This window comes from Pituophis catenifer, unplaced genomic scaffold, assembly GCF_029215685.1.
Source record: "Pituophis catenifer annectens isolate HBS135680 unplaced genomic scaffold, rPitCat1.0.hap2 SCAF_7, whole genome shotgun sequence".
In the NCBI taxonomy this organism is placed as follows: domain Eukaryota; kingdom Metazoa; phylum Chordata; class Lepidosauria; order Squamata; family Colubridae; genus Pituophis; species Pituophis catenifer.
The window spans coordinates 48,930,929-48,956,383 of NW_027256887.1; the positions used below are offsets into that span (position 1 = coordinate 48,930,929).

Below are 25,455 nucleotides of genomic sequence, written 5' to 3' on the forward strand. Positions count from 1 at the left end.
ATAGAAGGCAGATATCAGTGTCATAGGTGGAATTACTTTGGATAAGTAAAGCAACATGACATTGTGCTGCATGCTTCACCCCCCTTTAGTTGTTCATGGATTGTTGCAGTGCAGATAGAAAAGGAACAAGGCTAGTGTCACAGCACTGCTTCCATCAGTTTGTCGCCCCCCTCCCCTTTGCGTTCCATGCAGATGCCATTGCTTTGTAAATACACACTACCAATCAGGTAGTTATGGGGGAGGAGGAGGAAAATCATATAAATATCTTCACTGTTGTAGAAAACAGTAACACAAACACCCACATGCAAATACTGTTGCTATAATAGTGGTTTGAACTGAAGCAAGAGGTGAATTCATAGCCAAGAACATGCGCAATGATAACTTCTTACCAAAAAGTTTGTGCAGCACTAGGATTTTTGCTCTGTGCAGGAATGTGTATGAAGCAGCAAGATTATGAACTTGCATGAAATTTGTTAAAATAAATGAACAATAATTAAGTGCATAGTTGAATGAAAGGTGAAGGAGGTGAATGCAGAGTTGAGAGGGATGGAATATTTTCTTAATTTGCCAGTTTCTCTAAATTCTTGTTTCTTTATTCCAACTTTATCCCATATTTCAAACATGTTTGAAATGAAAGTTTGCAGATAAATTGGATTGGAGAAAGGAGGGCAGGGAAGGGTATGGGTAGCCCCTTCTCTAACAGTTCCAACAATGATTTTTCCTTTAAAAAAAAAAAAAGCACAACTTCTGGCTTCCAGAAGACATATTTTCATGTAATGTAGAATTAGGACGAGGGTAAGAAAAACTGCTATTCTGAAAAAAACAAAACAAAAATGTTCTGAGTTTACAGAGACCTAAACTCTCTAGCCAACAAGTCTGCGTCATTAAATGGATTGAGTAGGAGAGAATAACATACACAAGCTGAAATACTACTGGAGATAGCAAATAAATTTTTAGTGAAACACAAGCCATGCCAACTAGCAATTCTGGAAAATGTAGTCTTAACACCAATGGAGAAAGGGTTTTATAATACATTACTAATTATTGCATCTACTGAGTCTGAAAACATACTAAATTTCAGAACATATTATTTATGCTGTAAAAATGAACGGCTGTTTTTGAGAAAAAAAACTATTTTGATAAAGCATACATAAATACATTTGCTTATGGTTACTTTGAAACATCCTTTAGTGATATGTAACTACTTTTAAAAAAGGAAGTTCATGCATGCCACCTGCTGTCCCAGTTTAGAATACCTTTCTCTGCCACGATTTAAAGTTACTGAAGGGAATGTTTGTTAACAGCAGCAGCTACAAGAGCAATTTAATTTAGTTGTATGAAGTGCAGGAACAGAAATGTATCAAAGGCTAAACTACTATATGGAATGTCCAAACTCTTCCAGAAATATTCAACTTCGATTCATTCATATATTTTTAATGATGAATAGTTCTGTTCTTTAAGAACCAATCATTTATTTACGTAAAGACAGATTGTTTCCCTATGTGACTTAGTATCTAAAGCAGAGGAAGAACTCAGTTTTGGCAGGATATGATCCATATTTTAGAATCATATGCTCATAAGAGGAGGAGGGAATTGTTTGTCACTCAAGACCTGATTCACTTTAAAGAAATGTATATAATCATAGGGCATATAGTAAATTGTTAAAAGGCAAAGTCAGGATTATTCCACTTAGTCCATCAATGTCTGACTATAGCTTTCTTCTTTGCTTGGTTAAGGAAGGCTTATAACACAACCATTTAGTTAAGTAAAACTGCTTTTGAACCAGATCAGACTTTATATCAATGACTCAGTTTAGACTGGGGTCATTTATTTAAGAGGATTTAAAAAGTTTGGGTAACAGATGAAATTTATCTCCCATAAGTGTTGCATAAAACAATTCAATAGTAATACTAAAAAAGTTTGTTCATTATTGCCGATTTAACTTTTTGTTGCTGAAAAAAACAGAGGGTTTTTTTTCTTGTTTTGCTTTTTCAAAACAAAAATGCTTTGACTTTACTTAATTAAAAAAGGCCCACTCTGTAGCTTTAGTGTTTTTAGAAGAACAATTTGTTTACTGCATACCACACATGTGCTGCTACACTGGTTTTAAATTATACAGTGCTCACAACTATGTTTTCTCCCCCTACATAAGGACAATTTTCCTCCGAAGCAAAGTTTCTGACCTTGTGTTCCGACTACGGCATTTATCAGCAGGCGTATTGCCCAGCATAACATTCCCACAGCACAGCATTTGAGACTTCTTATCCACTACTGCTTCTTTGCAATACTCCACTCCTTTTAGCTGATATATTAATAAAACCATTTTTTCCACTGAAATGATTATGAAATTCAATTCAATGCAATTGCTATTCAATGTACAAGCTTTTTTTTCTATGTCATACAAGCTTTTTAAATATTAGCCGCATGAAAAGTTTACTATTCACTATGGTTTGGGAAAAATGCTACATAACTTGTGTTTTTATTATTTAAGAAGTAGAGATAACAAAATATTATTTCCTCTGAGAAATCCAATGTAATCATAGATTCGGCCTTTACTGATATGTTGGAATAGAAAGGGTGCTTAGTGTAGATTAAAATAATCTATATAAAGCCTCTAATATATTCAACTACAGAAGAATTCAATAACTTAATCAAGTAGGACTGTACGTTTTTTACCATTAGAAAACATAGAAACTTTTTTGCATGGTAGCTTCTGCATGCAGGCAGAATTATGTAAAATTCTGTACTGTAAACCCTTTCTCCAGTTGCAACAGATTACATAGAAATGGCTTCACCTACATGCTTATGGATGCGCAAATACATACAATCTCTGAAAAGTGAAACAATGAAAAAGATGTCCCCCAATAACTGGTATTATAATAGTAAATAATATTAAACTCACATCTTTCAAATGTATTTTCATTAAAATTCACACATTTGAAATTATTTTATTCATTTTATTTGTATATGTCAAAATACATTTTTTTTTTTGCAAAATAGTGGATTTTGCAAATAGTTTCATGCAGATGCAAGGTCTGCTCAATACTACCAATAAAATCAATGCAACACAGTAGCCAGTTTTGAAAGAATAAATAACCTATATATAAAAACACTAAAATATTAGAGACATATTTAATCATTCACAGGCATCCAAAACATTACCAAATATAATCCACAGTATGCCCAACCAATCCACAACATTTCTCAGTGTGTCACAGTTGCTCAGATGGAACAATTCTCTGCTTGGTTTGTTTATTAGCTTAAGAGCATGAAATACCATGTCCATCTTTAAAGTTATAAAGACCTAACCTGTAACAAGATACCCCAGAACTATCCTCGTACTGTACCTTAGAATCAAGAATCCTGAGCTTGGTAGTAAGAGCAAAATGTTACAACATCTTCAAAAAAAAATCTTCCCATTCTCACCTCTGCCCAGCCCACAAAGGGGACTTAGGTCAACCCGATCCTTCTTCTTTCCACCCCAAAATGAAGTAATTCCCCAAGAAGTAGGCAGTAGAACACAATGACCTTTTAAAATGAAGGGGTACAAATTCACATTTAATATAGTATACAATCAATAATACAATAGCTACTACAAGCTTTACAATGTACAATTTATTTTAGTGGTAGAACTGTTCAGTGATTTTTAGGCATTAGTCTGTAGGCCAATAAGACAGCTGTATTTAATAGTTTTAGAGAACATATAAAAGCTGTTTTTTTCTAAGAAAAGCTATCATCATTGGAATACTTTTTAGAAGGCCACTGAAATGTATAAAATGATCTAACTTGATGATGGTATAAACCGAGGTCCTCTTCACGTGGCAACAGCAGTGCATGTATAAAATAAAAGGCTGGGCTTTCAAATGCCTTTGAAGTTTACTTTGACTAGCACAGCAGGTTTGGATCTACTCAAATAACGATATGTGAAATGTAATGAATATGTTCTATTTAAGTTTTATTAAAGTGAACACTACTCAATTGAAAATTGGGAATGAAAAGGCTTTTGAAGAGTGGCTCCATAACTTATTTTTCTAAACTTTAAATCATAAAAATGAATATATATATTCATTTAATATGGGGCAGCCTAATTTACTATATTTGCAAATAGAGAATTTTTATTCAAGCATATCATGTGGGTCTGAAAAATCCAAACAATATACATTAATATATACAGCATCACTCAGTACCTACTAAAATTAATGTGAAGGTTACAGAACCTAATGTTTTGCACTACAGTCTGTTTTCTTTTCTTTTGAAAAAGTGACCAATTGAGGCTAGAGACAAAAATTTTCAAATAATCTATTTTCAGTTGACTTTTTAAAGCATCTTTCATAGAAATAAATGCATATTGCACAACTGTGAAAGCAAAGGTTCCTTGAAACCATTTTGGGGTGGATGACTGAAAAATACAGGATTAGTTAGTTACACTGTAGTATTTCTAAAGGATGTGTGTCTCTGTATATATAAAGCTGTGAGAATACTGTACAAAGAAAAAATCTGGTACATGAATAATTAGAAGGGAACACACAAATCCAAACTTAGATATTTTTTTTTAAAAAAAAATCAAAATAAGGGGAAAAAACCAGAAACAGTGACGAAACAACAAAATAAAGTAACTGTGATAGCAGAAAGCTTTTTTTAAACATGTTTATGTACAACTAAGGCTTACTGGTTAAATATCTGAGGCTTATCAGGCCTTGAACACTTTCCTTATATGCAGTAGCTGTAAACAAGATTTCTCAGTCATTTTGTCTTCTCAGCAGCTGCTTTAACACATGAAAATATGATCCTGGTTTAAAAAACACACACCCAGGTAAAAGGGCTTTTGGCAGAATATCTGAAAACAACAGTTTCCAAGAAATCTTCCCAGGCATCCAGTGACTTCCATGCTATGGTCCACTGGAGTTACTAATTATGTGCAATCCCATGATTCGCTGATGAGAGTAAACAAATTCTATTTGGAAAGCTTGCTGATCACTCTAATCAAGGCCCCATTTTCATCCTTTAGCCTCTGGTTATCAGCCTTCAGATCTGGTAGCATCTATAAAAGTAAAAAAATAGGACTATGATATTTTTAAAAAAACCTTTTTTTTTTCCAGAAACAAGTATCTTTATAGATAAATATTATATAATCCGATCATCTAATAAAAGTTCAAAGGGCTCCTTGGTGTTCTCTGAGCTTAGTTGTTCTCTTACAGACATTTCATTACCCAAACTAGGTAACATCATCAGTGCTAGTAAGGTTTGGGGTTTATATTCTAATGTGTTGCCTCCCAGTGTTGGTCTTGGAGGTTCTTTGGTTGGGCTGTTTATTATTAGCTTCCTTGACTGTGGTATTGTTCACTTCTTGACTGTTGGCCTGATTATGCTAAATCAGCAGCCCCCAACCGCCAGAGACCAGTTCCATGGAGAAAGGTTCTTCTGTGGATCGGAGGCGGTCTGGTTTTGCGTGCTGCCTGCATAGAGTGGATGTGGCTTTGCTTGTTTGTGCGGACCGGTTGCTAGCATGCCATGGACTGCTGCCGGTCCAGAAACTGGGGATTGGGGACCCCTGTGCTAAATAATCTATGTACAACTTAAAAGGGCATTAGCAAAAGCTATGGTTTCTTAACAAATAGGTAGTTGGATGTCGTGTGAAAAGACAATTTGTTCTTTGGTAGAGTTATTTTGCTCTTTTGTTGAGAAGGCAGGGCTAAGAAGGCTCTGCCTTCTCAGAAATGAGAAGGGCAAGGAAGGGAGCAAGGAAGGAATTAAATAACCAACCTCCTTTATATACCATATGATGGATTTGCTGCACAAATATGGGATTTTGTTTATTCTTAAATTCACTTAATGCATTTTAAATTATTTTCTGATTTTGTCTTATTAATACTGAATTTCATCTACACTGAAAGCTCATTTGGAAGATTATGCCTCAAGCATTCATTCAAATGCACAAGGCAGTAATTCAGATTTTGTGTTTTTGTATAATTTAGATTTTAAGGTTGTTTGAGATAAACTGAAATGCAATATAATTACTGCTAAGTATGGAAAGATATGTATTCATACATTGTTTTTAAATGAACATTACTATTTATAATTTTGAATTCAATGTTGGAGAAATTATAGGAAGGTAACTTTGCCAACTCTTCATACAGCTTCTTTTCAACTTGTGGCCTTGGAGAATGTGAACAGGGTGAATGAAAAAATGAGGGTCCGCCATTTGCTTGCCTGATTCTTGCTTATTGTTGAACAAAAGTATTGAATGTATTCTATCTGCTTAAATAGCCAATTATAAAATCTGGACTGAAAAAGCTTTCTATGGCCATAGAATCTCTATCATTAAAGCTCAATCTTTATCTTAATCAGAAGTTTTATCTGGGATATGGCACTGATAATGCTATGACCACCTTGGCAGATGATTGCTGGTAATTAGATGGGAGTAGGGATGGAATTCTCAGCAGCTTTTAATACCATTGACATGGTATCCTTCATACTGCTTAGTAGGACTGGGTATTACGAGCACTGCTTTACAATGGTTCTTGTCCTTCTTATCAGAGTGTGTCCAGAAAACAGACCTGGAAGACTATTGCTTGATACTCTGATCACTGATCTATGGTGTCTCACAGATTTCTATCTTGTTAATGCTCTTTAATATTTATGTGAAACCACTGAAAAAGAAAGAACTGAAAGAACTGAGGAAGGTCACCGAGGACACTCAGCTTTACTACTTCTTCCCTCTAAGGAAAGGGAATGTTTCCCTTCGAGGAAACATTCCGCATTTTACGCATTGCCTAATGGCAGTACCAGCAGGATAAGGGAGAATGAAATGCTCTCCAACAGGAGATGACTTTGTACTTCCTCTTCTATTATTTAGGAAAATGATAAGGAGGCATCTCTTTAGTCAAGCTTTTAACTGTAATTGATGCTAATGTTATTGATTATAATTTCAATATGTTGTATTTTATATCCTGTTCTATTGTTCTAAATGAGCACTTATATGAGTAGAAAAATGGGGTAAAAGTTTAGTAATAAATATAAAAATAGCTGAAATATGGCTCATTTGTCTCCATGTGGACAAGAGTGAAAGAAAGAGTAATGCAGAGTATTATTTTGAGTTTTCTTGGGAATATCTTTTTTTTTTACAAAGTAAGAAATAAAAATGACTGACAACTGTCAACTAAACTTCCCTTTTTAGTAGCTTTGGATTATATGGGTGATTTAAGTAGAGTCTCAAGGCAATACTCCAAACATAATAGCTTATATTTTTCACAATTGGAATAAAACAAATCATCAGTACTATTTTTAAACTAAGCTACAAGAATACATTTAAGAATTGTAAGTCATAGTGCCATAAATGAATTTGTGTGGTACAATATGTCACTTAGAAAAGCAGAATTATATTGGATTGCACTAATATTAGTTATGATCATGGTATATGGATAATTTTTTTTTTAAATTAAATTTGGAGGAATTTAAGAAAGTACATTTACCTTGAGTTCTTCTTCCATTTCAGATATTCGCCTTTCTAGAGCTCTTCGTTCCTATAGTGAAACATTTGAAATAATGAATGTATAATTTTGATAGATAGGTCTCATTTTATTGTACTACAGTCCAAGATGTTCACATTTAATCAGAAGCATGGTGAGGGGAAATTTGCAAGGCCAGTGATGTGTAAAAAACTAAGTCCACTTTAAAACTAAGAAAATGTAACAAAATATTGATCATATTCTATACATTCTATTCAATAAATTATTTGTATTAATGTATACAAGCAATAATTTTATATTGTAAGTTTACTATTACTCCTTTAGCTAAATTTTAATTTATATTTTAAAATACAATAGAGGTAAGAACTCAGTTAAAAGAAGCACAAAGCATAAGCTATCATAGTCAAGCAAATGTTAGTTCACACACTTTAGTGTACCAGTAATATTGCATGTGAGTCCTTGACTTATTCTATTATAATTGGTACCAAAAACAAAAGCTTTTATAGCTCAAATTTTGGTTGACAGTCTGCCAGAGCTGTGAGCCCAGTTAAAAAGCATATGCTAAAACCTGTGTTTATCATTCATTTCAAATGTGAAAGAGAAAAGCAAGTTATTGCAAAGTGTACATTAACATCTGCATTCTACAGTGTTATGCAAAACAAGCAGCATCAGCTGAGTGTGTAAAACTCTGGTTAGATCATACCGCCCCATGGATACTGACTCTTGTCGGTCACCTTTCAGATACAAATCATTTGAATTTAGTTTAATCATAGTTAAGTGAATTTGCTGGCATATTTTCCCCAGTTTTAGAAAATAACTTAAATAATATAATACAATAATGATTTATTATTGGTTTCTAAATTTGCTGGTTACTTAACAAACTGGTAAAAAATGAGTTACTAAAATATGTTCATGTGTAGCAGTGATAAGTTAAGTAACTGTGAGTTAATTGGCATAAGCCCGAAAAAGCTACAAATTTATAAGGCTTATACTACCCACAGCTATCTTGGAAGGGAAACATAAGCAAATCCATATTATTTATTATTATTAATTTTATTTCTATACCGCCCTTCTGAAAACCAATTCTGCTTCTGTGATTTGGGTACCATAGCTTTTGTATTTAAATCTTTTATTTAAATTTCTGGAGCCCCCTGATAACTTTTAGTTAAGTTAAGTTAAACAATCAAGATACATTTCTTTCTCTAAAAGTAGCAAACTTTTGCTACATAGGATATAAGCTTGGCCCACAAATAGTTGCTAATAAATTGTTGTCAGGGCTAGTTTCTTGTTCGTTTTATTGAATATAATTTTATTGGTCAATGGCTGAAATAAAATTTGTCTTGTCTAGTATTTTCTATATTAATACATATTGCATATCTCTAGGAAGTATAAATGGAAAACATTTTTCTAGGCTAAAAAGCTATCATATCCACCAGGTATATGGAACCTTGCATATTGTACTGGAATTAATTTTTTAAAAGGTTCTATATTGCAATTATCTAATCCAGGATTTTCAAACTGGGTTCAAAGAAAATTTATGGGTTCCACATGAGGCTAAGAGAAAAATATGAAATATATATACCACATATACACCACAAGCATAAGCTCTGCTTTATTGCCAGTTTCTTAACACTGGACACTTGCCAATTGATCATCGGTCCTGTTTTATAACAACAGGTGCTAGAGCCTGAAAAAGTTTTAAAATCCCTGGTCCAGCCCACTGTGCTTTTAAAAATCATGCTGGTGACTGTAACTTCCCTGTATGACCATAGCTGTGGCTCTATATCTGCTGATATTGATTGCTTCATGAGACTTATTAGATGCGAGTTGGCCAAAATCACTGTTCACATTGAATTTTATCCAAGTGTAAGCAAATGCTTATATAGTCTGTAGAACGCAAATGCAATTGACAACTTCTATACATGGAAATCCTACATTAAGCTACGTTCAGAGTATTTCAGCACTCTGTAATTATGGTAAGAAAATACTTCATTGGGAAATAAATATTGTTCACAAAGTTTCTAAAACACTAAATTTTTAGAATTCTGAAATAATAAATTCCTAATTAACATCATCACAAAATTATCTAGTTATGATATCTGAATAATTTCATACTGTTCTCTAGGGAATTGAGCGAAATCGGGGGGGAAAACTGTTTTGAACTTGGAACAAATCACCAGGTTCTTAATGTCTTTCAAATCAGTTCATGATTCAGGAGAAATGAATTATTTGGGATTTCAGACAAAACGAAATCTGGATAGGGTGAATCCTGGTGCTTCATCTTCTCTCTCCCTTCAGAAGCTGCCAAAGTAGCATATACCACAGCCACACTAACTGCAACCCTCTCTTCCTCTCAGCTGTGGCTATTGATGTTCCAGTGCAGCGTATTTTACCAGTTTATCATCATCATCTTCTTGTTATCTTTCCTTCCTTCCCCCCTCCATAAGTTTAGGATGGTATTGGCCATATCACAGAATGCAGTCTATATTCATTTCAGCTAATAATAAAAGTCAGCAGGAACATTCCAGGTTGAGAAGTAGTGTCATGGAAGAGCCTCTTAGTGTGATGGATAGGAGTTCCCAGCATTCAACAGGGTGGAGATGATGAAAAGTGCACTGGAACATCAGTGCTAGCCGAGGGGAGGAAAGGAGGAACAGGAAGTCATTAGGAAAAGTGTGGGTGACCATATCAGTGAAATATTTTACACTGGGGTATCAGTGGTAGTGACAGATAAAGAGAAGGAAAAAGGGAATGCACTGAGAAGATGAGGGAATGGGGAAAAAAGGGGGAAATGTGAGCAGCATGTACTTTGTCTTTTCCCCCTCAAACATCTCAGCACTGCAGCTTGGATTTTTCCTCTCCTTCCATGAACTGCCTCTGCCTGGAACACATGGCGGAACAGCCATGTTCTATTCCATGTATGGACCAAAACACCTAAAACTGCAGGTTTCAGTTCAGTCACAGATCATCCAAAAGCAACTGTTCAGTGTACAGTTGATGAATGGAGCATTTTGTACATCCCTATTCTTTTATAATTCAAATTATTATTTTATAACGTTTACACTATAGCAACAATAAAGATAAAAATTAAAATTAAAAAAGCTTACCCTTTTTTCCATTTCTAACAGAGATCTATCAGCAAATCTTTCCTGTCTCTGAAATACATAAGCGATTGCATGCTTTCACAACAAATTTCAGTTGAAGAGAAATCAGGGAAAATTAAATCAGTTGTTGTATTACTATTATTTTTCACAACTTCTTGTGACCAGTAGCCTGGTCACCAGAATTCCAGGTGGACACTTCCCATATGGCATTAACTGCTGCTTAGGAACCAACATAATGGCTTGCCCTTGGAAGGACAGGTAGGTTCAAATACACTAGCAACAATGAACTTCTCCTTCCAAAGGCCAATGTATGCTTATTTCTGAATGTAGAAACATTCTTATGTATGGTAGGTGAGTATTGAATACTATTCATTCCTGTTAGTTTTGCGCTCTGGAACAAGAGTTATATGCACAATTCTTATATTTTAATATCGTGTCACTTGGAGCCTACAAAGATAAACTCTGTATTTGCTATGAGAATTACAAATGACTATTTTAATGTACTGGTACAACATTTAAAAATATAAAACTTTTTTTTAATTCTCACATACAAAAAGAAGGTAATGCCACCTAAAACCCTTCCCCTATCAACTTCTTAAAGGAAGATACTGAAGAAACAAGATGAACAAGCTCAACTTAGAGAAGATTCTAGAAATACCTGGGAATTAAGCCACATAGGCTTTTACATACAGAACTTATACTTTTCTCCTTCTGAGCTGATGTACAGCTATTCTTTGTTTAGAGGCTACTCATTTAGTGACTGTTTGCAAGTATGATAGTAATAATAATAATAATAATAATATAATAAGCTTAAGAAACTGTGGACAAGAAGACTGCACAGACCGACTACAAACAACAGCATTACAAAGTAGCAATAATGGTGCTTTAGAAGATCTGCAAGAGATACCATCTGCCTGCAAACAAGAAATGATGGCACCATAAAATAAAGAAAGTAATTGAAAATGAAGACACTAAAGTGCTATGGGACTTTAGAATTCAGACAAACACCTCTGCCACATAACACTTCAGATTTAATAATTGTTGATAAGAAAGAAAAAAACGTCTGGATAGTGGCCATGGTAGTATCTGGAGACAGCAGAAGAGTAGAGAAAGAACTGGAGAAGATAACAAAATACAAAGATCTGCAAACGGAAACAGAATGACTGTGGCAAAAGAAAGCAAAGGTAGTAACAATAGTAATAGGCACCTTGGGTGCAATCCCAAAACAACTGGAGCACCACTTGAATTCCACCCGCACTGACAAATTCACCAGCCATCAATTGCAAAAAGCAGCTTCATTCAGAACTTCCATCCTGCAACAATACCTATAACACTATCAAACATCCACATCTGCCTATCTCACATTCTTGGGAAGGACTTGATAGATGGATAAAAATGCCAAATCTAGTCTGACCATCTGGCTGACTGTGAAATGAACCATAATAATAATAGAAATCATTTCCCAAAAGACCAATATGCGTATTAGGACCAAATTTTATGCCTGACAAGAACCTTCAATGTAAAATTCACTAAGGTCTGGTCAGTTTCAGGAAGCAGTACAAGCCCACTGGAGGGTTCTAATCAACTAAGGTCACAGAACTGAACTTATTAACTTGCAGTTGGCAACACTGGGCTGTAGAAAAGAACTGCTCAGGACAAGATAGCTTGTTTAAACAATCTCTCTACCCTGGGAGGGGTAAAAAAATGGGTTAGGTACAGAACACTGCATGAGAGCAGCTTATCTAAATGAAATGGCAGCAACTAGTGATTTTTGCAACATTTCTCTCTGTGAGTCATATATTCCCTTAGCAACCAGTATCTGATTTAAGGAATAAATTGCAGTCACTAAACAAGGAGAGGCTTATTTCTCATCTTGTCTTCCATTTTCCCCCCAACTTGTCCAAAATGGTCTGTCCCAAGGATTCATCACCATGCATCCTCATTAATTCTCTCAATCTTTAATCTGTAATAAACTCAATATATTTTCAGATTTACAAACTTTCTATGCCATGTGAACTTATAAACAGACTTATGAATAAATAACATATACAAAAGTAAAGCCATTTATAAGATTGCCTAATCATAAAAGGTATTTAACTATTTGTGTTTTTTTCTTTCAAATCAAATGTTGATATTCCATGCAAACAGAGTAAAGCTCACTTTAACTTTTCTGATATGTTATATGCAATATACTGAATTACCCCTCCCCACCAAGCAAGCTTAAAGCAATACAGGATTTCATTAAAAATGCTGTTCATTGTACTGGTACTACTCTATATTTGATTCTGCCCAATATATTTACCAATTAAAGTTTAAATGTACAAACCTGGGTTGCCTTTTCCAACTGCAGCTTAAGGTCCGTTAATTCCATGTTTGTATCATGCAACTGTGCTTTCAGTTTTTCATTTTCAGTTATAATCTGTTCGTAAAGCTAAAAAGTACAGATTTTTAAATAAAGTATTGTTTCAAACTTGCAAGCTAATTCTATATTGCCTGAAAGGAAGACTAGAGTTTTTTCTAAAATAATTTACATAATATACATTATTATATAATAATAATATAATTTAAATGGCAAGGACATTTTATATTAAGAGTCCATACTTAGATCATATCATATTTTTTGCAATTCTCTTTATGATAAACAGTATGTGCAATTCTCCCTTGTATCAAGTAAAGTAATGCTATCCCCTCACAAATAACCAAATATCTTTTCTTCCTCCAAATGTCCTTATTTTGATATAGTAATTTACTTTAATTTGGAGACAGAGTATACGTGTATATCAAGCAATATAGAATTATTTCAGAACAATGGAAAAGTTATTGTGTGCTACTACTATCACAATCAAATACCTTTTTAAAGTCAGCTGTATCTTCTTTTTCTAGTTTACTGGTGTATAATTTGCGATCTTCCAAGTAACTGTAACCGGTCCGTCCTAGTACTGAATCATAACGATCTCCAGATGACCCTGTGTCATATCTTTGAAATGAAAAGAGAGACAGTTTTGGTTTAATGGTTAAGACACCAGGCTAGAACCAGGAGACTGTGACTATGGAGATTCTCAGTTATCCAGGTCATGGTTCTTCAGAGCTAAGGAAGCTTCTTGGATGAGAAGCAAAACGTCTCCAAAGAAAAACCAGAAAGTCCAATAGCCTCTTGAAAAAAGCACCTTTGGGACAGGAAACTCTGAGTTCTAGTCCAGACTTATGCATGAAAGATGACTGGGTGACTTTGGATCAGTCATTCTGTCTTAGTCCAATCTAAATCACCAAGTTGTTGTTGTGAGGTAAATAAGAAGAGGAAGGCTCTCTGCCTTGAGTTATTTATAAAATTAATAAAGTAGAAATTTAAAAAGTCTTTTAAAATATCGAAGTATTCACAGCTGAATTCAGGTATCACAAAGACCCGGGGTTTTCTTTATACGAAACACAGTATGTTCAGGTTTTTGTGCTTATTCCTAGCTAGCATGCTGAAATGATACCCAGAAACAAATTACCTTGTTTTATTGCAATTAATACAACGAAGTTGTGTTGCCTTTTGTTAGCAGAAGAATAGCACAGATGCAGATGTACTTCCCATTGCTACCTCTCTTTTTTGGGAGTGTTTTCAGAGAAAATACAAACTGAATAACACCAGAAATGAAAGGTAAAGGGTTATTTCATTCATTCCCAATTCTTTGTCTACTTGAACTCATATCTAAACTGCTTCTATCATCAAAATGTTAAACTATCACCTGAAAAGAAAAGCAACACAAAGGAAACAAATTGATCAGGGAAATTAATAAGGAACATTCTAGTGTTCCTTTCTTTTCTCCTGAAGTAATGTATAGTTATGTTATCTTTAAAAAAATACTATTTTTTTCCTTTGCACTATCTAGATATACTGTATGCATACAATATACTTTATTATCACCAACTTTTAAGAAAGCCATAAAACGCTGCTTGTTTACCCAATATGGCTTTTGAATGTGGCTTCCTATATTTCTTGGGGTCTGAGTCAAAATGGGAATTGATTTTAATTCTTATGTTTTTGCATTTAATTGTGCCAAAATAAAAATATTACGGTAATACCCTCCTCAAGTCCTACAACCAAAAAGCAAAACCAAAAACATTCCTGAATGAATGCAGAATTATAATTATTATTACTCATATTTATATGGCCATCCATCTCATGTGATGCAATTGTGTTGGGTGTACAAACAAACCATAAAAACAATTTAAAAAACATTCAGGAAGTACAAAAATTAATATCATTATAAAAAGGCTAAGACAGAGCAGCAGATTACAAACAACAGAGCCATCTCATCAAATGACGGTTCCCTTCTGATCCTAGACTTGTTAACAAAAGGAACTTAACAGATTTCCAGAAGGTCGGTAGAGATGGGGCTAATCTCTGAGATGCTGAACAGGATGAGTGCCATAGCAGTCTTCTGGGTCCTGCCAGATGTAACTCCTTGTCATACAGAACCCACAACATACTTCTTCTGCTGATGCTGATGAATGTGAAGATGTAATTGGAAAGAGGTGGTCCCTCAAATAACGCCCTATGATGGGCTTTAAAGATTAAAACCAGCACCATGAATTGGACTTGACAACCAATGCAGCAGGCAGAGCAAAGGTGCAATGGGGACGATTCTAGTGGCAGATATAACTGCCAATGAAGGTGTATTTGTATTAGCTAAAGCTTCTGGACACTGTTTAAAGACAGTCCCATTATAATAGTCCACCTGGGAAGTGACCAGGGCATAAGTGATCATGATCAGAGTCTTGTAATCCTGGAACAGGCTCAACTGCTGCATAACACAAATTTTTAGAATGGCCACCTGCTCTTTGAGCAGGAGTTGTGAATCTACAAGGACTATGAAGTTATGCACAGGATCCGTTTTGAGGTACTGCAGCACCATCCAGTATCAAAGATGGCATAGTCCCAGAACTGGCAGGCCCAAATCCAGAGCCACTCAGGCTTGACAGAGTTCAGTTAAAATCTGTTGTTCCCCACTCAGCACCCAAATGCTTCCAGGCATTGGGATAAGCATCAATTGCACTAATTAATTTATGAGGGACAGAGATGTACAAATAAATAGAGTATCATCAACATATTGATAATACCTTATCAATGGCAATAGATGAGCTCATTCGGTAATCTGATGAAGATGTTAAATATGAAAGGACAGAGAATCGATCCTTGTGTGGCACCCCACACAATAAAATGAAACATAGTCAATTGGAAAACACAATTGAAACAAGACCATCTACAAATTTTACAATGCAAAATGCAATCCATTTATTTATTTAATTCATTCTTACCAGGAAATAAGACTAATTAAAGATATACTTTCAGACCAAGTAAGTATGTGTTGTATCAGACAACTATAGGTCTGACCATGTTTGATAGCAATAATTAAAATCTTGATGATTTATGTATAATGAACTACTGTTATCAGATTTAATTAATCATTTTGCTTGGTATTAATAAAACATTTTATAATCCCTTGAAGATTTTGATCCTACAAAGGAAATGTCTGTATTAGAGCATAATAATATTGCCATGTTTAAATTAGATGGATTTATTATATATGCATAATTTAAGTTTGATTGAATATGTTTCCTTAAAGCTTTTATACCATTACAATACAATATAATAATTTTATGATATTATGTAATAAAGAAATCCAAATATGAAAATCCATACCTTGAATGGCTGTCGCTCTGAAAAATGAAGAAATAAAGTAAGTTTAGTACTGTAGAACCAGTTGAAAAAAATATAGATTATATTAAACATATACCATTTAAGTAAGATTAACAACAAGAACTGTTTGAACAGTGGAAGAAAGTCTCTGGGATACCCAGTGATATCTTTTTACTATCTATATCTATATCTATATCTATATCTATATCTATATCTATATCTATATCTATATCTATATCTATATCTATACCTATACCTATACCTATATCTATATCATCTATATCTATATATAATAAAATACTTCTTGACTCAAGGCAAAGCATTTTTTTCAGTTTTCCAATCCAAAGTTAGTTCGTCATATAGCTCAGAAAGTTACTATTTAAAGGATCTAGGCCCAAAGCATCCTTAAAGATCTAGAACTCTAGTGAACATGAACTTCCTGGATAAATTGAACTCTGCATCTATTGTGATTTTTTTCCATGATGGTGCATATTGTAGTACTGAATAGCAATAGACAGGACACATGCCTGGCAGACTCCAGTGAAGACAGGGAAAACCTCTGAAGATGAATTACTGGCATGGATTTCTTACTAAAGATTGAGGGTAATTCCATGGTAGGGTTTGCATTTATAGTGTCTTGCTCCCATGTGCTTGGTATTTGCTCTTGTCCAAATCAATTGAATTAGCAAGCACAGTTGCCACAGCAAAGAGTTACCCCCTGAATTAGTATTATTAGATTTTTATCCTGTCTTTTAAAAATACATATTTTGATCGATTCAAGACAACAAATCTTTTTATTTATCAAATAAAAATTGATAAATTTTCCCTTCTCACAAGAAATGATTCCGGGTAGCAGAGAGAGAGGAGAGAGGAGAGAGGGGGGGGGGGAGAGAGAGGGGAAGAGAAAGAGAGAGACAGACGATATAAAAAAGTAAAAGTATAGGAGAATATTAACTGCAATAGTGAATATTATTAACTGCAATAGTGGAGCCATATCCAAAACTCCCGGCTTTTGTGCAAGTTGGGCTGAGAGAGAGTATCTGGCCCAAAGTCACCCATCTGGTGTGTAAGACAGACCTAGAAGTTATAATGTCCTGGGTTCTAGGCCAACACTTAAACCAAGCTGGCTCTGAATCCTGTGTTAAAAATGTTTTTTTATTTATATTCTTTGGCATCATATATACCGAAATTATACAAATTTGTGATTTTAATTCAAATTTTATTTAAGATTTTTTTGATGCTTTGGTACATTTCTTTCTAGTATGTTCAGAAATACCACATGCCATGGTAACTATGAAAGTTATGATAATAAGCATTTCTACTATGAAGATATATATCCATTAAATGGAACGAAGAGGCATATGCAATATGTTTTGAATTTGAACTATCCACATTTCAGAGCCATCTTAATATTAAAAATGCTTTGAACATGAAATAATTATATTTTTAGTATAAAATACTTCGTTTTAAACTTAAAATATTTTTCCAAGGCTTAAAATATCTCTTTAATTTAAAATTGGGAAGTTTCAATTCAGAAATGGGATATTTTCAATTTCAAGCGATTCAGTTCAGAACATTTTGTACATCCCTAAAACCTCTTCACAATCTGTTCTAAGACACTATAATTCTGGTCCAGATGGTATGATAAGGATTGCCAACAAAAGGAAACAGGATAAAGTATGTGAATTATGCTTAAAAACGAACATTCCTCCTGGGTCTTATATGGCAAAAAAAATATTTCCCAATTTAACTGTTATCCCAAGAAGTGAATCAGATAGTCACATTTGACTACACTATTGACAAAGTACTGTAGAATATATATTTTGGTTGTCTGATATATTTGTTTAATTATCGTTTCCAATTTATGGGATAGTTATAATAATATTTGACCTTAGTTAACTCATTATCTACAATAGTTAGATTAAAGATTAATCAATTAAGAAATCATTCATAGTAAAGTTAGATTAAAAGAGAAACAGAATACACATAGTCCTTGACTTACAATCACAACTGAGCCAAAAATTTATTTTGTTAGTCAGTTTGCCCCATTTTACAATCTTTCTTGCCACAGTTGTTAAGTGAATCACTGCAGTTGTTAATAACATGGTTGTTAAGTGAATCTGGCTTCTCCATTGACTTTGCTTGTCAAAAAGTCACAAAAGATGATCACATGACCCAGTGGTGGGATTCAACTTTTTTAACAACAGGTTCTGTGGGCGTGGCTTATTTGGGGGTGCCGCTTGGCAATCATGTGACTGGGTGGGCGTGGCTAGCTGGTCACGTGACTGTGTAGGCATGGCTAGCTGGTCATGTGACTGTGTAGGCGTGGCTATGTGCATAGGGACTACTCAGAGGGCTGAAAAATGTCATTTCTGACTGGGCCTCGCACTTTTGACAGCTGATCATTTATAATGGGTAATGCTTGTAGCTTATAAACAGTGGTTCTCAACCTTCCTAATGCCACGACCCTTTAATACAGTTCCTCATGTTGTGGTGACCCCCAACCAGGGGTGGGTTCTAAATGTTTTTACTACCGGTTCTTTGGGCGTGGCTTATTTTGTGGGCATGGCTTGGAGGTCATGTGACTGGGTGGGCGTGGCTAGCTGGTCATGTGACCAGGTGGCCATGGCTATGTGTATAGGGACTACTCAGAGGGCTGAAAAAAGTCATTTCTGACAGGTTCTCGCACTTTTGACTGGTCCTCACACTTATGACCATCCTCACATTTATGCCCGTGCAGCATTCTTAACAACCATGTCACTCATTTCACAACTGCTTCTCTTCACCATGGTGACAAGATAGGGCAAAAACGTAAAATGTGAGGACAGTCGTAAGTTCGAGGACTGGTCAAAAGTGCGAGGACCAGTCAAAAATAACTTTTTCAGCCCTATGAGTAGTCCATATGCACAAAAGAACTACCCAGAGGGCTGAAAAAAGTGATTTCTGACAGGTCCTCGCACTTTTGACCGGTCTTCGCACTTATGACTGGTCATCATTTATGCCCATTGTAGCATGGACTTTCTTACCCCGGAGCTTGGGACCTGGCTCTGTCTTTCGTCCTGTCTCCTGGCTGTATGGAGGACAAGGCAGTTACGGGAGGATGGTTGGAGCCAGTTCCAGACTACGTTCGCCGCAGATGGGATGCTCATCTTTCCAGGGCCAGTAGGGCCAAACCACCGTGAGAGGGTGGCTTTGGACTTTTCTGACTTTTTCCATCTTGCCTTGATTAGGATGGCCAACCACCGTGAGAGGGTGATTGGATAATTCCCCCAGCGGGACAGAACGTGTGGACTCCTACCCATTACTGTGAGAGGGTAGTGGTGACTCTTCCGATTAACTTAGTCTTGCTTCCTGGACATTGGAAACCATCATTATAGACCCCTAGGCCATGTCTAGGCCAAACTTGTATTATCACTCTAGTGTTTTAAATGTATTCTAGGGCAAAGCTTCTTGCGCTATGAGATTCCCCCCTCTCGCAGGCCTGGCCCTCTATGTTATCGAGGGCCCACCTTAATGACGGATCTTGGGACCCCGAGAGATGGCATGTCGCAAAAAGGGGATTGAGGGATTTTTTAAAGACATTTTTAAATAGACTTTTAAGGGGTTCTGAGGGGTGGGGAGGTTATGTGGGTTTGGGGGAAAGCCCACGGGGGTTGGAGACTAGTCCGGCTGCTATTAATGGTGCCATAGGGGGTACGGACTCTGGGGGAAAGGGGACTGTTAGAATGCCCTCTAGTGAGGGCTTCTCTATTAATACGCTGAGTGGGAGGGGCAGGTATGGCGGGAGCAGGGGGCCATATCATGTGGTGGGGACACGTGCTCGCTATCTCCGAGCGATTGCGTGCCCCGGTCCCCTTAGCTCTTCCCGTTCCCCAGGCTGCTTAGAATCTCAGGGCCCGAGTCTCCGGCTGATGTTGTGTAATGCCAGGTCCGTAGTAAATAAAGCCCCCCTCATTTGTGATCTTATTCAGGAGGGGGGAGCGGACCTGGCAGGTATCACGGAGACCTGGTTGGGCCATGAGGGGGGAGTTCCCCTCGTGGAGATGTGCCCATCAGGCTTCCGTGCATTTCATCAGCCGAGAGCTCAGGGCAGGGGCGGGGGGGGTGGCGGTCATTCTAAGAGAAGGTCTTAATCCGAGGGAGACCACTGTACCTCAGATAGCCGGATGTGAATCCCTTTTTGTGAAGTGGGGTCGTGGGGTGCAGATGGGTCTGTTGATCACGTACCTGGCTCCCTGCCACGTGGCAACGACCCTGCCCGAACTCCTCAATGTTATAGCCAAGGTGACGGCTGATACCCCCAGACTTGTGGTCATGGGGGATTTCAACCTGCCATCCATCGGTGAAACATCTGAGGTAGCTCGGGAGTTCATGGCTTCCATGACGGCCATGGACCTGACCCAAGTAATTCACGGCCCTACTCATATGTGGGGACACACTCTGGACTTAGTTTTTATCTCTGGTCAGTGGTTGAGTGGCCTTGATATAGGGGATGTAGATATTGAACCCTTGTCATGGTCTGACCACTCGCTCCTTTGACTTTTCTGACCGCCGCACCCCGTCGCAGGGAGGCGGAGCCGACCAGGTGGTTCCGCCCCAGGCGCCTGATGGACCCTGATAGGTTCCAGATGGAGCTTGGGCCATTTCCTGAGATTCTAGCTCATGACTCGGCTGATGACCTGGTGGCCGCCTGGGATAGGGCGGCTGCCGGGGCTTTGGACCGGGTTGTGCCTTTGCGGCCTCTGACCCGGCACCGAACTCACTTAGCTCCTTGGTTCTCCGAGGAGCTGAGAGAGATGAAGTGCCGGAAAAGACGCCTAGAGAGCGGTTGGAGGGCCAGTCGTTCCGAATCTGACTTGACACTGGTAAGGTCTCATATTAAGACCTACCTAGTGGCGATAAAAGCGGCGAAATCTAGCTATTTTGCTGCTCTTATCGCGTCATCAGATAACCGCCCAGCCGCCCTGTTTAGGGTGACCCGCTCCCTTCTCCATCTGGGAGTGCGGGAGGACCCCTTGCAGGGCCGAGCTGAGGATTTTGTACAGTATCTGGATGATAAAATAACTCAGATTCGGGAAGACTTGGCCGCCAACTGGGTTAGTTCAGATGAGATGACTGAGGCAGGCCTTGAGAGTTTTATCTGGGAGGAGTTCGATCCTGTGGCTCCCGAGGACGTGGACAGGATCTTGGGACGGCTGAACGCAACCACATGTTTATTGGACCCGTGTCCCTCCTGGTTGGTGCTGGCTTCCCGGGAGGTTACACGAGGCTGGCTCCAGGGGATTATCAACGCTTCTTTGAGTGAGGGTGTCCTGCCGGCCGCCTTGAAAGAGGCGGTGGTGAGGCCTCTCCTCAAGAAGCCATCCCTGGATCCGGCTGTTTTGGCTAACTATCGTCCAGTCTCCAACCTTCGCTTTATTGCGAGGGTTGTTGAGAGTGTGGTGGCGCGACAGCTTCCCCAGTACCTGGATGAAGCTGTCTATTTGGATCCGCTCCAGTCCGGCTTCAGACCTGGGTACAGCACGGAAACGGCATTGGTCGCGTTGGTGGATGATCTCTGGAGGGCCCGGGATACGGGTTATTCCTCTATCCTGGTCCTATTAGACCTCTCAGCGGCTTTTGATACCATCGACCATGGTATCATGTTGCGCCGGCTGGAGGGACTGGGAGTGGGGGGCACCGTTTTGCGGTGGTTCTCCTCCTATCTCTCCGACCGGTTGCAATCCATGTTGACAGGGGGGCAGAGGTCGACCCCAAGGCGCCTTGTTTGTGGGGTGCCACAAGGGTCGGTCCTCTCGCCCCTCCTGTTCAACATTTATGTGAAGCCGCTGGGTGAGATCATCCGTGGTTTTGGGGTGGAGTTCCATCAGTACGCTGATGATATTCAGCTGTACATTTCCACACCAGACCATCCCAACGATGCCTTGGAAGTGATATCCCAGTGCCTGGAGGCCATGCGGGTCTGGATGGGGAGAAACAGGCTTCGACTCAACCCTTCCAAGACCGAGTGGCTGTGGCTGCTGGCGTCCCGGTATAGCCAGCTGACGCCATCGCTGGTTATTGGGGGCGAATCATTGGCCCCCACGGAGAGGGCCTGCAACTTGGGTGTCCTCCTGGATGCACGGCTGTCTTTAGAAGGGCATATGACGGCCGTGGCCAGGGGGGCTTTTTGTCAGGTTCGCCTGATACGCCAGTTGCGCCCCTTTCTGGACCGGGACTCCCTACGCACGGTCACTCAAGCACTCGTCACCTCTCGTCTGGACTATTGTAATGCTCTCTACATGGGGCTCCCCTTGGGGTACACTCGGAGGCTCCAACTGGTGCAGAATGCGGCAGTGCGGGGGATTATGGGAGCGACGGGGCGCTCCCATGTGACTCCTCTCCTGCGCGAGCTGCATTGGCTTCTAGTGGACTTCCGAGTGCGCTTCAAGGTGTTGGTGATCACCTTTAAAGCGCTCCATGGCTTAGGGCCGGGGTACTTACGGGACCGCCTTCTGCCACCAATAGCCTCCCACGGGCCGGTTCGCTCCCACAGAGAGGGCCTCCTCAGGGTGCCGTCGGCCAGACAATGCCGGCTGGCGACCTCCAGGAGGAGAGCCTTCTCTGTGGTGGCACCTACCCTATGGAACAATCTACCCCCAGAGATACGAGTGATCTCCGACCTCCGGACTTTTCGTCGGGCCCTAAAAACTTACTTTTTTCAGTTAGCCGGTCTGTCTTGATTTTAGGGTTAGTTTTAAAATTTTGATATTGATTTTAAATTGACAAGTTTTAAATTACGGGCCAAATTTATTAATTATTTTAACTCTATTTTTAACTGTAAATGTTATGTATAGATGTTTTTATTTTGGCTGTTCACCGCCCTGAGTCCGAAAGGAGAAGGGCGGTATAGAAGTTTTAATAATAATAATAATAATAATAATAATAATAATAATAATAATAATAATAATAATAACAACAACAACAACAACAACAACAACAACAACAACAACAACGTCACTCATTTCACAACTGTTTCTCTTCACCATGGTGACAAGATAGGGCAAAAATGTAAAATGTGAGGACAGTCGTAAGTTCGAGGACTGGTCAAAAGTGTGAGGACCAGTCAGAAATAACTTTTTCAGCCCTCTGAGTAGTCCATATGCACAAAAGGACTACCCAGAGGGCTGAAAAAAGTGATTTCTGACAGGTCCTCACACTTTTGACCGGTCTTCACACTTATGACTGGTCATCATTTATGCCCATTGTAGCATTCTTAACAACCATGTCACTCATTTCACAACTGCTTCTCTTCGCCATGGTGACAAGATAGGGCAAAAACGTAAAATGTGAGGACAGTCGTAAGTTCGAGGACTGGTCAAAAGTGTGAGGACCAGTCAGAAATAACTTTTTCAGCCCTCTGAGTAGTCCATATGCATAAAAGGATACAGCAATAGAGAGGGATGAAGGAAGGGAAGGGAAATTAGAGTAGGAGTGAGGGTAAGAGAGGGAGGAAGAGAGGAAGAGAAGGAGAAAGGAAGAGGAAGTAGGGAGGAGAAGAAGAGGGGGAGGAGGAAGAGAAAGTAAGAAGGAAAGAAAAGAAGAGAGGTGGTAGGTTTGAGGAGAAAGATTGCTGTACAATAAAAAAGATGAAAGGGAAGAAAGCCAACCCCAAACAAATATAAAGATACTAAGATAAAGAATGAATTGTTAAACTTTAAAGAATAAAAGAGAACAAATATGAATAAATAACAATAATTAGAAACACACATACAAACATACAATGTATTTTCTTTGAACAGAGTATTTGGCCGGTTCACAAATTTAAACAGTGTTTAGTCATTTCAATTAAATTTACAATTTCTATATTTCCTTTTTGCCATATTTATTCCTCATCTATTTTTGTAAAAAAACAATATTACCCTTCATCCTCATCTCTAATCTTAATCAAATTCAATTTTTCCCTTCTATTCTATATTATACCCCTTCCCATTGTCATCTATTTTTATATCCATCCTCATATTGATTAATTATGTAATATTACAGTTGTTTAATATAAATTCAACATTTTAATATAAATCAGTTATATAACTATCTTTTTTGTATATTAATCAATATGAAGATGAATATTTCAATTATTTCCATGCAATCCAATTTCTTACAAATCAATTAATTATATTTACAATAATAATAAACCAAATAATTTCCCCCATATATTCCTCCAAACCACAACTTAACCATTTCTGCTTTCAACACAATATACAATTAATAGTATCTCAATTATTACAATTCCCTAGTTAAAGAGAACTTTTTTTCTTTTGTGTTTTAAAATCTCCTCTTTTTCCCTAAATTTCCCGTTGTTTGCACCTACCTTTTTTGGTGAGGAAAAAGAAATCTGCCTGCCTAATTTTCCAACCTTGCAGCAACAGCAAAGCAGTTTCAGTTTCGTTTCTCAGCATAGCTAGGGGGGGGGAAAAAATGCTCCAGGACTCTTTGCAAAGAAGCAGCAGAGCCCTGAGCAAAACAGCTGAGACAAATCAGCTGAGAGTCGGGAGCCGATCTAAGCAAGAGCTAATTAGCCTATGCTGAAGCTCCGTGGGCCAATAAAATTTCAAAAAAACACCGAACCGTTTGTTAAATTGCTGGCTTGCCCCACCCTCGCCCACCACTATTTATTGACAATAAATAGTGGTGCGGAGGGGCGGGGCAAGCCAGCAATTTAACAAATGGTTCGGCTGCACCACTGGTTCTAGGGCGGCCCTTTGAAGCCCCGCGGCAAGAATTTGAAGTTTTTTTCCCTCTAGCCATCAGCTGGGACTCCGGAGGCAGCAATAGATTGGGAGTGGGCGGGGTAAGCGAACGGCTGGTGATCCAACAGAGCAGAGAGTGAGGGTGAGTGAAGGTGTGGAAGCTGCTTTCTCCATCCTGCTCTCTTGCGTCCGGAGCCGGTGGGGAACCATGTGGCAGCCCACGTGGATCCCAGGCAGCGGAACTCAGGCTAGGGAAGGGGTGGGCAATTGTGGCTCTTTTACAACCTGTAGCCTTCAACTCCCAGAATTCCTGAGACAGTCCACAGGTTGTAAAAGAGCCACAATTGCCTACCCCTGGCTACGGTAGGCTGGCGCCGCGCGGGTGGGAGGCGGGGCGGGGTGACGGGCGGGCGAGCCAGCAATTTAACAAACGGTTCGGTGTGCTGCGGGGCCAATAAATTACAAAA

The 25,455-nt window shown here is 38.3% G+C and overlaps 1 protein-coding gene across 2 annotated transcripts in view; it reads right to left on the reverse strand.

The window, feature by feature from the left end:
- Positions 1–3,016: 3,016 nt before the first annotated feature.
- The window catches only part of PPP1R12A (protein phosphatase 1 regulatory subunit 12A), a 149,373-nt gene continuing 126,934 nt past the window's right edge, over positions 3,017–25,455 (reverse strand). The window contains exons 19-25 of one of the 2 annotated variants that reach the window (XM_070947963.1): positions 16,263–16,279; positions 13,424–13,550; positions 12,900–13,004; positions 10,577–10,624; positions 8,173–8,203; positions 7,473–7,523; positions 4,957–5,041 (exon numbers count right to left, since the gene is read on the reverse strand). In XM_070947963.1, coding sequence (XP_070804064.1) covers positions 7,492–7,523; positions 8,173–8,203; positions 10,577–10,624; positions 12,900–13,004; positions 13,424–13,550; positions 16,263–16,279 — 360 coding nt within the window. In that variant the 3' untranslated portion in view covers positions 4,957–5,041; positions 7,473–7,491. Of the gene's footprint in view, positions 5,042–7,472; positions 7,524–8,172; positions 8,204–10,576; positions 10,625–12,899; positions 13,005–13,423; positions 13,551–16,262; positions 16,280–25,455 lie in introns of both variants that reach the window. The other variant, XM_070947961.1, reaches the window with a different exon arrangement.